This window comes from Vulpes vulpes, chromosome 7 (assembly GCF_048418805.1).
Source record: "Vulpes vulpes isolate BD-2025 chromosome 7, VulVul3, whole genome shotgun sequence".
Classification (NCBI taxonomy): Eukaryota; Metazoa; Chordata; class Mammalia; order Carnivora; family Canidae; genus Vulpes; species Vulpes vulpes.
This window is the reverse complement of record NC_132786.1, coordinates 27,694,715-27,709,148: the sequence shown is the minus strand read 5'-3', so window position 1 is coordinate 27,709,148 and position 14,434 is coordinate 27,694,715. Positions and strand designations below refer to the sequence as shown.

At 39.4% G+C, this 14,434-nt stretch overlaps 1 protein-coding gene across 2 annotated transcripts; it reads left to right on the top strand.

The window, feature by feature from the left end:
• Positions 1 to 1,191: 1,191 nt before the first annotated feature.
• VDAC3 (voltage dependent anion channel 3) lies at positions 1,192 to 14,227 on the top strand. 2 transcript variants are annotated; one of them, XM_025993671.2, is made up of 9 exons: positions 1,192 to 1,441; positions 3,847 to 3,915; positions 4,618 to 4,667; positions 7,738 to 7,890; positions 8,701 to 8,753; positions 10,678 to 10,905; positions 12,230 to 12,380; positions 13,202 to 13,259; positions 13,697 to 14,227. In XM_025993671.2, the coding sequence occupies exons 2-9, from the start codon at positions 3,849 to 3,851 to the stop codon at positions 13,786 to 13,788; spliced, it is 852 nt and encodes a 283-aa protein (XP_025849456.1). In that variant the 5' UTR covers positions 1,192 to 1,441; positions 3,847 to 3,848; the 3' UTR covers positions 13,789 to 14,227. The 2 variants fall into 2 exon arrangements, with proteins under 2 accessions (XP_025849456.1, XP_025849457.1); XM_025993672.2 differs by having other exon boundaries at positions 1,299 to 1,436.
• The last annotated feature ends 207 nt before the right edge of the window (positions 14,228 to 14,434 follow it).

Sequence of the window (14,434 nt, the reverse complement as noted above, 5' to 3'; positions counted from 1 at the left end):
AAAAATTTAAAACTTGCAGGAAAGTTTCAGGAATAATGTAACGAACAACCATATATCTTCACCAACTGTTAGTGTTTTGTACATGGTATGTTTTTGTCTTTTTTTTCCTTAACCATTTGAGAGTTAGTTGCAGATACATCCTCTTTCACTCCTAAGTACTTAAGCATACCTCTCCTACAAAGAAGGCCATTTCTGCATCACCAAGATACAATTATCAACACCAGAAAATCATACATTGTTGCAATACTAATACTAATATAATAAAGTCAAATTTTCTCAATTATGCCAATAATGTTTCTCAACAGCGGTTTCTTGTTTTTCTGACCCAGGGTTCAGTTTAGGGTCACATTGCTTTGTGGTGCCAAAACTTTCCTTTGTCTCTTTTAATCTAGAACAATTCATTAGCCTTTTTCTTAATCTTTCATGACACTTACATTTTAGAAGAGACCTAGGGGTTGTTTCACAAAATGTTCATCAATTTGGATTTGTCTGATTGTTTCCTCATGAATAGAGATGCATCTTTCGTAAGAATATGACCTTTGTGTCCTCTGCATCACGTAGAGGAGCACATGATGTGGGTCTGTACCATCCCTGGTGATGTTAAGTTTGACACTTGGGTAAGGATGACTCTTTGATGGGAAGGTACTCTTCTACTTTATAAGGAATCTGTGGGCTGGTACTTTGGAACTGTATGACTATCTTCAAATGTCTAGCATCTATTGATAATTTTCGCCTGAAATCGGTGGATCTATATATCTATATTTCTATAATTTCTTCTATATTTATTCGTTGGTATTGTCCTCTAAAGAAGAGTTTTCTCTGCTCCATCTCCTAAATCTATTGCTACCTGTGTGATCCCGAATAGCACGTCATTCACCTCTGGGAACCCACGTTTACTCATCCTGAAGATGGGATGACCTAAGGGCACATTCCTGAACTGTAGTGGGTCGGGAACGAAGTTCCCTTAAAGATCTGCTGGGCACCGGAACGAATAGGTCTGACGTGCTACGCCACAGCAACCATCAGCTGCGTCCCGGGTCCTCTCCCTCCAGCCTCACCCGCGGCCCCTCCCATAGCAACAGTAACTAGTAAGCTCCGGGCGTTCTCGCGAGAGGAGCCCCTCCAGGCACGAGGGTGCGGTCCGTAGGCCTCTCCGCCCTCGTCAAGCCCCACCCCCGCCCCCTGCTGGCTGGGCCGTCCCGCGCACGCGCGCACTCCGAGCCAGGCAGTTGGGTTCGCTCCAGCTGTTCCCGTCCGCACTGAGACCCGCGGCGCGCGACCCCGGCGCGACTCTACGGCGCAAACGTCGTGCGCGGGGGGCGGGTAGGGGCGCGCAGGCGCCGCGGGGGCAGTGAGGCCGCGCAGGCGCGGACGGCGTTGGTTTGAAGACCTTCAGCGTTGCCCTGGCGGAGCGGAGACAGGCCCTCTAGTTGGAGGTGAGGTGAGCCGGGGCAGGGGCCGGGCGGCGGGGGCCGCGCCGAGCCGGGGTGGGTGGCGGTCGACCCCTGAGCGGGGGTCCCGCGGGAGGCGGGCCTAACGGAGGGCTCGGCAGGGTGAGAGCAGCGTAACGGGGCGCGGGCCCGAGGGGGGGGGGCGCGGACGACACGGGACCCTGCTCTCCTGGCACCTCCGGGGATGGCGCCGGCGTGGGGGCAGCGCTCGGGGCGCCCGCCCGCGGCCGCTCCCTTCCTGAGGCCCCACTGGACTGTCCTGCTAGGCGTCGGGCCAGAAGGAGGTTGGTTTCGAGGGAAGTTGGACCCTCGAACCCCAACCCCCCCCCCCCCCCCCGCCCCCAGCTTCCTCTCTGGAATTGTCCAGTATCGGGGAGCTCCTAGCACTCCTTGCCGCCGAGGGGAGGAAGCTGTAGGTGCACCTGAAAAAGGCGAGGCGAGGGACAAAGGGGGCCTTGACTGTCAAGTTAGTAACTGTGTCAAGCAGTATTAACCCAATTAACGCCCCCCCTTCGCCCTCGCATCTGAAGCCACCTCGGACGTCTTACATGCCAACCAACAAGTGCATTTGTAGAGCCCACAGAAATGTATGATGAAAGCTTTACTCTCGAGTGACCTGAAGTCTCTGGTCGTCTTTAGTTTTTGCTTGATCATACCAGCAGGGCATTACCCATCAGAACCATGGGCCTGAGAAAGGAAGCTTGAACTAGGCAGAATTGAGATCAGGTAGTAAACTCAACCGGCTGCACTTTGGCAGTGTCTAGCAGTGGTTTTGAAAAATAAAGCAGAATGCTAAAAGACTTAGTAGATGGATGTTTCTGAACATTTAAGTATATTTTTTCTCTTGTCAGCAGATGAAAACCCAAACCGTGAAGGCTGAACGTTTCTCTTGGAATATAGTGTTCCTGCATTTTTATACTAACCTCCCCACATTGAGACTTCTGGCAGAATTTCAGCAGATACCAGCATTGGTTGAAATAATAAACAGTAATATCAAATTGCATTTGGCAGTGTGTAAATAGTCTAGAATTGATCATTTGAATGTAGGGAATTAAATTGTAAAATAATGGCCCTGGAAGTGAACTCTGACACCCTATGGCTTAGAACAGTTTTATTGTGGTATGAGTCGACGTTTATACTGTCTTTCACCTCTACTCTACTCTTTTCTCTTTATATATATATATATTTATATTATACGCTGCCCTCTTAACGTATGTCTGTTGTATTTGATAGGTTTACACTAAGGAACAAATTTTAAATGAGTTTACAGTTAAAAAGTGCATCATAAGCGTGTGTTGTTTCAGATATTATGGTATAGGCAGAAACTTAGTAGAAGGCCAGGTTAAGAGCCAGGCTAAATAGAAGTAGGTGCTAGTTTGATGGTGTGGATAGTTCAGGCATAGTTATTGCATGGGCTAGCTGGTGCTCTGGGTTTTTCTGGTATATTAATTGGCTAATGTGACTGCTTGAGATGGTTCTATAGTTGGTTAGACATGGCCATTGAAGCCACTGCAGGAAGAGATTTCCCATTATACAAAGAGGGCAGAAGAGTGGTATGTTTATTCATGCTGTTAGAGCTCCTGAGAACTTTAATGTGAGGACCATATCAGCAGTAGAAAAACTGTGTGAATACCAAGTAGGCAAGAATGAAAAGTGAGGGGAATCCCTGGGTGACTCAGTGGTTTAGCGCCTGCCTTCCACGCAGGGCATGATCCTGGAGTCCTGGGATCGAGTCCCACATCAGGCTCCCTGCATGGAGCCTGCTTCTCCCTCTGCCTGTGTCTCTACCTCTCTCTGTCTCTCATGAATAAATAAATAAAATCTTAAAAAAAAAAAAAAGAATGAAAAGTGAAGGCACCTCTGGGTTTTGAAGGCTTTAACTTTAGAGTATACACCAATTTTTGGTAAGCAGAATTACTGCAGGTAGAATTTATCCTGTGTGTAGTTAATGGGTAAGATTATATAATTTTATTTTATTTTTAAAAGATTTTATTTATTTATTCATGAGAGACACAGAGAGGCAGAGACACAGGCAGAGGGAGAAGCAGGCTCCATGCAGGGAGCCTGATGTGGGACTCGATCCCGGGACTCCAGGAGCACGCCGTGGCCAAAGGTAGGTGCTAAACCCCTGAGCCACCCAGGCTGCCCAGAAATTTCTTTTCTTTGAAATGTATTCAGAAAGATGATCTCTGAATCTCGTGAAAAAAACCCTTTTATTATCCAGTGTTCTGGAAAGTTCTTTGTAAAGAAACAGAACGCCTTCTCCTAACTTTGCTTGCATTAGGGTATAAAGGATGCAAAGGAAGAGAAAACTGTCTACCTCTTCTTACTGAACTAAATACTGGGACTGTGGGTAAATATTAAATGGCTGTTTTTATTCCTTTGTCTTTATAAGAGATGTGTAACACACCGACTTACTGTGACCTAGGAAAGGCTGCCAAGGATGTCTTCAATAAAGGATATGGTAAGTATGCTATTGTACATTTCCAATTTTGGTAGGGTTAGTCTTGAATGCTTACTATATGTAGATGCTGTGCTAGTATAATGAGGTTAATGTTAATCTACTTCGCAAGATTTAAGGGGATAACTGTCAACAGGTTATTAGAATTGACTCTTTAGAGGTAGAATGCCTTACAAGCATTAAAAGCAATTAATTATATACATACATACATACATAATATACATATTTAATGTTATCTCTAAGATGAAGCAATATAAATCTGTAGTACTTACGTCTCCTCTGGCTAGCCCTGGAGACAGTTAAAGTGGGTGGTACGTTTTTTCCTCCTCCAAATAATGACAGTATTTTCATGAAACACAACTTTTGACTTCTTTGGAGTAAAATATTCTTGATCCTGAATGGTCATTTTTTAGTTTTTAAAATTTAATTTTTGTGTTATATACATTTGAATTTTCTTATTAACTGTATAATTACTTAAGTATATAGTTATATAAGCATGTTTTCTGATAATTTTTGTTCTTTGAGAGCTTAAAAATTATACTTATTTCATTATAATTCAGTTTTTAATGGAACTCTTACCTAATCAGGATACTCTGTAATTTCCATATGGAAGATAGTGTGCTATCCGAACTGCTTTCATAATCTCTAAGTTGGAAAAACTGGAGTGAATGTCACATTTTGTGCATTGTTTTTATTTTTATCTAGGATTCGGCATGGTCAAAATAGACCTGAGAACCAAGTCTTGTAGTGGAGTGGTGAGTACCCAATATATTTTTAAGAGATGTAGCATAATTAACTTAAAGGAACCTGTTAAAATTGTTTTGTCTAGTTATGTGAGTCAGTGTACATTTGGCACTATTCTATCTTCCCTAGCTTTGTCATACTCTTAGATTTCAGTGAGCCTCTTCCTGTTAGCCCTAGACAATGCAGTTAAATTTTGGTGGAGAACCTTGTGTCTTTCATAAAAGAATATACTGAGTCTTACTCCCAGGATATATAAAATATACATATATTTTTGACCAGTATATATCTTTATGCTTTCATGAATACATATATGGTTACTAAAAACTTTAGTTCTGTTATAATGGGTTCATGTAAGTTTTATTGCCCTTACAAAAAACAAATTAATTTTAGTCTCTATCCCTTCAGCATTGGTCAAAACAAATGTAGAAATAAAAATACATGTAAAAGATCAATCTACAGTTTTTATTGATATTCATAATGTCTTTTTTATTGAAAGTTAAGAATATAGTAAAGGATATAAGCATATTTTGAAAGTATCATTAACCAGGACTTTTATTCACTAAATCTGGCAGATAGAGTAACTTTACATTCACCTCATTCTCTTATTTCTACTCATTGGGAGCATATCTTTTTGGTATCTACCTATCCAAACCAATGCAAATTTTATTTCCAGATATAATAATTTAATTAGAAGGTCTAAAGGAATGTGGAAATTCGTATGATACTTTGTCTTTGTTTCATATGCCACGTAATCCTGGTTTGTCACTATCATTTTTTCCTGGGTTTTCTAATGGTAAATAAACATATATGCAGCTACCTACTAGGGTGGGCATATTGTTATATGTTCTGTTAAAATAGAAAAATTATACTAACTTTCAATAGGGTTTCAGAATTTGTTCAAGTTAGGTTTGTGTTGCAAAAATCGACTAAAATTTTATCTCCCTTCCATGCTGCTGTGGTGTGGGGCTATTCATTCAGATGGTAAGAAAAACAGAGCATATTTGTGTGCGTCTTTTTATGGCTGCTTTTGGTCTCTGGTATTAACTTAGGATAAATTTCATACATTGCTCCAAGCAGTTCTTAGATTGCACTTAATATTTTCACCATATGCCATCTATTTAACATATTTATGGTGGTTTTGTTGCTTACTAGCATTCATTGTAAAGCTGTAGATGTTATATGCATGTTATAAATGTATTTTGCACTGTTTGAGCTAATGATGAAATTAGAGGAAAAACTGAAGCAATTGTGAGCTAGTTCTAATTTTTTATTATTTTATTTTTTGAAGATTTTATTTATTTATTCATGAGAGACAGAGAGAGAGAGAGAGAGAGAGAGAGAGGCGGAGACATAGGCAGGGGGAGAAGCAAACTCCATGCAGGGAGCCCAATGTGGGACTCGATCCTGGGACTCCAGGATCACACCCTGGGCTGAAGGCAGGCGCTAAACTGCTGAGCCACCCAGGCATCCCTGATTTTTTAACTTAGAGAATATTCTGGGCTTCTCTTTTAAGCTTTATACCTCTGGTATTTTAGACTTTTGTAAGAGCTTCAAAGTAAGAAATGATGGTAACAAGGAAAAAGTGTAGACTAAATACACTTTTACCTTAATTTTGTGTGTGAAATTTTCCTGACACTAAAATTGAGGTTTATCTATGTTATACTTCCAAGTTTATGAGAGGTGTATGTAAAAAATAAAACACTGGATAGTTTGATCTACTAAAAGAAAGCAATGCTCTCATTAAATAATTGTGTGGACTGTTAAACACGGCTAGCATTCTGTCATTTTGTACTGAGGCCTTGCCCTAAAATGTGCAGCATGATACTCTCTTGGAAAACTTCTTGCATGGTGTTGATAAACAGATCATAGTTTCCCAGTTGTTTCATCAGCCTGTAGAACTAGAGGTAGGGAGCAGGCTGTTTGGTAAAGGGAGGGTTCATATTGCGGGCAGTGAAACAGAATTGCTTAGGCCTGGCAGCACTTAATGACTTTTGGCAGTGTTCTAGAAATGTTCCCTAAAAACGGGGCCAATCAGAAGGTTTTTTCCTTGACAGTTCATAGATTGTCAGTGACAGGTGTTGACTGTTTGCTTCCTTTTAGAGGGAGATCTGTTTCCTATTGCTCATTGTCATATGACTGAAGGGACACCTACCTATGAAGGAGGATATATTTTAAGGTGTTCATAGTAACTATTTGATAGAAAGCACTTTAAAAGGTAGATGGGGAGAAGGGAGAAAGGGGCAAGTTATAACATTCCATTTTGTTGTGAAAAATGGGTACATAGTTCCAAATATTGTGTATACCTAAAGTTCTACAGATAGTTTTGTGGACCAAAGCAATAAAGTTTTCATGACAGTGTAACTGTACTTAATGCAGTTGAACTGCACACTTAAAAATTGTAAATTTTATGTTAGGTGTATTTTACCACAATAAAAATAAAAAAAAATTTTTTCGATGCACTGAAGTTTTATTAAAAGAGGATAGGGCTGGGTGACTTAATTGGTTAAGTGTCTGCCTTAGGCTCAGGGCAGGCTCATGATCCCTGAGTTCTGGGTGCCCACATTGGGCACCTGCTCACCAAGGAGTCTGCTTCTCTCCCTCTCTCTCCCCGCTTCAAATAAATAAAATCTTAAAATTAAAAAAAAAAAAAAAAAAGAGGGTAACGTAGTCCTTTCTAGTGTTTGGGGATTTTAAATATCTTAAAATTAACTAATAGTTTGAAAGATATGATAGAGAATGAATAATCTTTTTCAGGTCATGAAAGTAAAATGTTTAAGATTCAATATTTTTGTGTTTTTAGTATAGGCATTTATTTTAAGTAAAGATATTTCTCTTTTAAAGGAGAGAATTTAAGATTCCCATTTTAGTAAGAGAGTACATGGAACCAGAAGTATCAATGAGAGAGATGGAATAATGGAAAGATTTGAAACTGGTTAAACTTTAGAAAGGAGAAAGCAGGAAATAGGTTGTGGTAAAAAGTAAACTGAATTGGTTTCTGATGGCATTGAACATTACTTTCTGAAATGAGTATTTTCTATTTGATGAGGTGATTTTAAAGTCAATATTTTTCTTGCTTTTCAGGAATTTTCTACTTCTGGTCATGCTTACACTGATACAGGGAAAGCGTCAGGCAACCTAGAGACCAAATATAAGGTCTGTAACTATGGACTTACTTTCACCCAGAAATGGAACACAGACAATACTCTTGGAACAGAAATCTCTTTGGAGAATAAGGTAAGAGAAAGCATTAGAAGTTATGTGTGGGTTAAATTTATCTTGCAGATAAAATTATCTGTAAACCCCAACTACAGTGTGAATGAGATCTTAGAACCTCTATAGTAGCCATAGTTTTTCTCTGCATGTGGCCTTCTTGATATGTCTTACATTTCTAGAAAGTAAAGCTTTATGAGTCCATGATTATCACCTTATATCTTTGTTCTGACCAGTTCTGCTTGTTAACTGAGCCTTTCCTAGGGAAACCAAGCTGTTTACAGTGAAGTAGTTTGATTTTAGTTTGTAATCGTTGCAAAACTGGCTCCATAGGAAAATGTTTCTAAATTCTATAATGTCTTCAAAGGGAAAAATGATCAGCAGGGATTTGTGAAGTATTTGCTATGCACTGTTTTTTTGAGGCATGTCTACATGCACATTACCATAGATAGATAATATATATGTGTAGCTGAATAAATTCCTTCGGTTGGCTTGTTAAATGTCAGGTTATCTCATTACAGTAATTTCAAGAGAATATCAAGATTACTTGGTTGTATTGGAATTTTATTGTTTTTTACTGTAATTAATATTATTGGCTGTGATAGAATTTGACCTACACATTTAAACCTGGTTTTTGGTGAGAGAGTCTGATGAAACCTGGGATAAGGGAGGATAAAGATGTAATTTAGTAAGTAACTTAATATTTGACTTTCTTTAATGACCCCCCCTTTTTTTTGTTGTTGTTAGGCAGTTAGAAAAAACTTTAGAATTGTTTTTTTTGGGTCAAAAAAATAGAAAATTACTAACTGTTTATTTTAAATCTTTGTTTTTCAGTTGGCTGAAGGGTTGAAACTGACTCTTGATACCATATTTGTACCGAACACAGGGTAATTATCCAAACCCCATTTTCTGAAATGTTTTTGTTGCTTGTAGGGATAGAGAGCTTTAGATTAGGGAATTGCAAATAAAAACTTAGGTGCAGGGAGAACTTAGGAGGTTGCTGTTAGGAATACCGGAGACCTTGTATATGTAGTAAAGAGAAAGGAGGACTCCTTGAAGCAGGTTAAACTTTTGATTTGAAAATTGAACAGATGAACAAAAATATGAAGCTAGTCCATGGACAGCCCGGGTGGCTCAGCGGTTTAGTGCCACCTTTAGCCCAGGGCGTGATTTAGTGCCACTGTTAGCCCAGGGCGTGATTCTGGAGACCTGGGATCAAGTCCCATGTCGGGCTCCCTGTGTGGAGACTGCTTCTTCCTCTGCCTGTGTCTCTGCCTCTCTCTCTCTCTCTCTCTTTGTTTTTTATGAATAAATAAATAAAATCTTAAAAAAAAAAAAAAGCTAGTCCAAAGAGGCATGTAAAAGGAAAAGTTTAGGAGCTAGAAAGGTTTGAGACTAGATATTTCTTTTTCTTTTCCTAAGATTTTATTTTTAAGTAATCTCTATATCCATTGTGGTGTTCAAACTCACAACCCTGAGACCAAGAGTCACACACTCTGAGCCAGCCAGGGGTCCCAAGACTAGGTATTTCTTATTCTTAAACTGTTCTTACATGGTTGTGGTATTTTGCTGAGAAGTTAATTTCATAAGAAAACAGCGTAATCTCTTGACTGTGGGACACTATAAGCAGTAGTTCTGCTACTGATGTGTTTTCTTAGCCTTTAAAAATCCCCCAACCTCTCTGTTTCAGTTTCTTCATCTAAAAAAAGGAGATCATGTTGTTTCTTATCTGCCTCACACGGGCAGTGCTAGAAAAAGGCAAAGTGGAATTTTTCTTCAGCTGTGTGTGTCATTCTTGCCACACACTTAGTTTTCTTCCAGACAAATATTCTCAGAAGAACCCTAATTAAATAGGACAAGGATTATTAAGAACCAATTTCATGTTCTCAGTATTGTCCTTGAAAAGTGTACACTTGTCTTCCATTCATCTAATGTCCAGGGGGAAAACACCCTAAAGAAAATAAATACGTTTACTAAAGGACTGTATCCTTTAAAAAAAATTCTCTTCTCTTCATGATAGATTAATAACTTAGAAGTGCAGTGTGTCAGGTGTTAACGTTTTGTAGCATTTGGGCATTTAAAAACATTTAAAGAAATTTGGAGGACATTTGAGTGACTCAGTGGTTGAGCATCTGACTTTGGCTCAGGTTGTGATCCCAAGGTCCTGGGATTGAGTCCTGTATTGGGCTCCCCACAGGGAGCCTGCTTCTCCCTCTGCCTATGTCTCTGCCTCTCTCACTATGTCTTTCATGAATAAATAAATAAAATCTTTAAAACTTTTTTGGGTTCTCATGAATATGTACATATTCAGATTATTAATTTGGCACTGAAGTACACTCCTTTTTATACTTTTGTCATGCTGTCATGATATTAATCATGTCATTTGAACCTGTCATTTGAACTATAGTGAAGAATAGGCAAAAAATAGTATATGCATTTTTTTTTTTTTTTTCTAGATTTTCTTTATAAGGGAGAGCATGAGACAGAGCACCAGCAGTGGGGGAGGGCCCGGGAGAGAGGGAGAAGCAGACTCCCCACTGAGCAGGGAGCCCAACATGAGGCTTGGTCTCAGGACTCCGGGATCATGACCTGAGCTGATGGCAGACGCTTAACTGACCGAACTACGCAGGCCCCAGTATATGCATTTCTAATCCTAATAATGTTATATGTGTAGAGCTGTCATTTGAAACTTTATGTATGCCATCTACCAAAATAATATTCACATTGGGAGAGAGGGAATCTTAATCAAGAGATTTCTGGACAGTAGTAGAAACTCGTGTTGTTTTCATTGTGTTGTTTTATTTCTTACAGAAAGAAGAGTGGAAAATTGAAGGCTTCCTATAAACGAGATTGTTTCAGTGTTGGCAGTAATGTTGATATAGATTTTTCTGGACCAACCATCTATGGATGGGCTGTGTTAGCCTTTGAGGGTTGGCTTGCTGGCTATCAGATGAGTTTTGACACAGCCAAATCCAAACTGTCACAGAATAATTTCGCCCTGGGTTACAAGGCTGCTGACTTCCAGCTGCACACTCATGTGTGAGTGTTTATAATTCATTCCTCCTTTAGTACTAGTGCAGTTGCCCAAAAAGATGGTAGCTATTAGCATGTTGGTAGCTATTAGCAGGTTAGAAATGATGGTACTTGCATTTAATATGTTTTGGTGGACATCCAGACTCACTGTACTATTTTCCTAGTTAGCAAAACATTGCCAGAGGTTAGTGCACTTGGGGCATTGTACTGTGCTACTGGTTCATAGCCTCTCAAACTTGTACCCCAGCCTCTCAGCCTGTACCCCAAACTTTAGGAAGGCCTAGAATCTGTACAAGAACCCCTGGGAGGGAAAGAGCCTGGGTATAGGTTACTTCCTGATAAAAGGGATCCTTTGGAGATATTTCTGTTTCCTCTGGTGCCTCAGTCAGTTTGGCAGTATCTGGAAGCAGGTCTGGATCATGAAGATCAACCACCTAATTGATCTGAACATCCCCAGTAATTCTGTGGAGGTTTTCAGGTACCCTTGGTTGAAACCTAACCACCCATGTTGCATTCAGAAGAAGCAAAAGTCCTCAAAGCAGTCCTGGATTCAGTTCTGTAGGCTGCATCCTATTGGTTAACTGTATTTGAACTGTTAAATTGTATTTTATGTCTTGACCTACTGGGCACTGTTACTATACCAGGAAGAAAAAGCACAGGGTGAACTACGTGTTTTTGAAGTGTTAGAGATTGCTCTTCACTAGATGTTCCAGTTCACTATGATGTGTGAAATAAAGTCAAGCAGTGGTATAGACAGTGGCATTAAAATTGATAAAACAGGATGATCAGGAAAACCATGAAAATTCAAGGACTAAGTTCTGGGATGCTTTTAAGCAATAACGTAGGCACTTCTCTAGAGCAGGACACCCTAGGTATTGTGGGGTAGTGCTTTCTGACTCTAGGGTTGTTTAAAATGAAATCCAGAATTGGATTTATTCCTGTACTTGTACTCCTGGGTTTTTTTGTTTTGCAGAATCTTTATTTATCTTTACTTCTAGGTTTCTAAATTCTCTGAGCATCTCAAAGACATATAGATCATATTTACCTGAGGCATACCATTGATGCCCTTTGTGCATAATTATGTCTAAGAGATTTACATTATGGAAGAACTGAGTACATGAATCACATGTTAACTACATTTTAATTAGCTACTAATAAATTACATAACTGGATGTAATTCCTTGTTTGGTAGTCATTTATACTAGAAGTTTGTTGAAATAGGTAGTTGCAAAATGAGATTCTTGTCTAGACAGTCTTAGAATTTGGTTTCCATATCATAAGAATTGCACAAACTAGATATTTATGACTTTTTCTTATATTATGAAAATAGGAATGATGGCACTGAATTTGGAGGGTCTATCTACCAGAAGGTTAATGAGAAGATTGAAACATCAATAAACCTTGCTTGGACAGCCGGCAGTAACAATACCCGTTTTGGCATCGCTGCTAAATACAAGCTGGATTGTAGAACTTCTCTATCTGTAAGATTGGATCTACTCTTAGGGTTTCAGCTAAGTTGTAAATGAATGTTGTGATTTGGTTGTTGTGTGCATGTTCTTTATTAACTTTAGTGAGCTGGTCATTGTGTAGTGAAATATTATACCTCAAGTCCGAGAATGTGAATTCTAATTCTAGTTCCTCTTCTATTTGGCTGTTGACCTTCTGGAGTCATTTTATCTTTTTGGCCTCAGAATTTGCTTATCTGTAAATCCATGGGATTTGATTACTATTCCTGTTGCTGTTAGTAATTCTTACTAATAATGACACTAATTGAGCTCTTAAATTTCAGGTACTGTGCTAAGGGCTTAATGTGTAATATCTCATTTAATCCTCCCAACTACTCCATGTGGTGAGTAGTATCCTCATGCCCATTTTATGGATGAGGGAACTGAGACTTGGAGAGGTCAGGTAACTTGCCCAAAGTCACAAAATAAGTGGCAGTGTCAAAATTTGAATCCAGATCTTCTCTCACTAAGAATTCATGTTCTAACCGCTGTCAGAAGTTGTAAACTGGCATCTCAAAGAGTTTAGTTCACCAGGGGTGTTTGGCTGCACAGTATTTTAAAAACTTTGTTTGAGGCCTTTAAGCATGCATTTTTGAGTACTCTGCTATCCGTATCAGTCCTCTTAACTGAAGAGACTTACCTTTGTGTTCATTAAATTTGCAGTTTTAGTAGTTCTAGATTGGCCTGAAGTTGCTTTAGTTTTGGAAAGCTGATGCATGAAATAGTAGTTGTACTGAACTTACATATTATGAAATTGATTTTTTTCTAACTATTTCTATTTCCTCTCCTACTCTTAGGCTAAAGTAAACAATGCCAGCCTGATTGGACTGGGTTATACTCAGACTCTTCGACCAGGTGAGTAAAGGAATTAATAACAATGGGCATGGGTAGGAGGTGATGGAGGAATACTGAAAATAACCTATAAAACCTACAGTCAGCTGCAGGTCGATTCAGACCATTTACAGTTGGTTAAAGCAAAGCAGATCAGGTGCTTTTGCTTAAAAAGTATTTATATGTTTCTAACTATAATTTGGTCACTCTGGCTAGTAAGTTTATTTGGTCACTCATTATTCTTAACCCTGAACTCCAAATGGAAGTTTGCTGTGATTATGCTTTGCTCATTGCAGATCAGATGATTCTAGATAACCCTGTGTTGACTTAGTCGTACCTGAACGCTTGTAACTCTTATACTCCGCTGTAATCCATGCCCTTGACTCTATCCATTGTTTCTTGAAAATGAAGATATGATTGTAATACTTGTTATGAGTAACATTGTGGTGTCTTCTTCCTAGGAGTCAAACTGACCCTATCAGCTTTAATCGACGGAAAGAACTTCAATGCAGGAGGTCACAAGGTTGGGTTGGGATTTGAACTAGAAGCTTAATGTGGTTTTGAGTAAAGCATCCGATTTGTCCCCGGAGGTGAAGAGAACCCACTATGTTTTGGCCTTAAAATTCTTCTGTGAAATTTCAAAAGTGTGAACTTTTTATTCTTCCAAAGAATTGTAATCCTCCCCACAATGAAGTCTAGAGATCGCAAGTCCATCCTGAGGGAGGTACTTGAAGGCATGCCTGGAAGTTGTCATGTTTGTGCCACATTTCAGTTGAGTTCCGCAGTGTTATTTTAAATGTGTTCCTCAGCGACAATGTAGTGTCACGTTACAAAGGAAATGACCCAACCCTCCAGTTTGTACATCACGTCCTGCATGTCCCACACCACTTTTTCATGACCTTTTAATAATATATTGGTCTCTGTGCTGTAGTGGATATCTTTGGTTTTGCATCAGAGTAAAATAAAATAAACCCATCACATTTGGAACATAATCGCTTATCTGATTTGCTAGTGGTGGTTTTCTTACACTTGGCATGATCGGTTTTGTTTTGAAAAATACTCGTAGGTGATGAGTGGGATCTAAAATGGTATGTCTGAAATACCTGTGCTAAAAAGAAAAAAAATACCTGTGCCCGTCCCTTCCTCTCTTGTCATTCTGACTGCTCTTCTGCTCTCAGGCCGTGGAGTGAAACAATGAG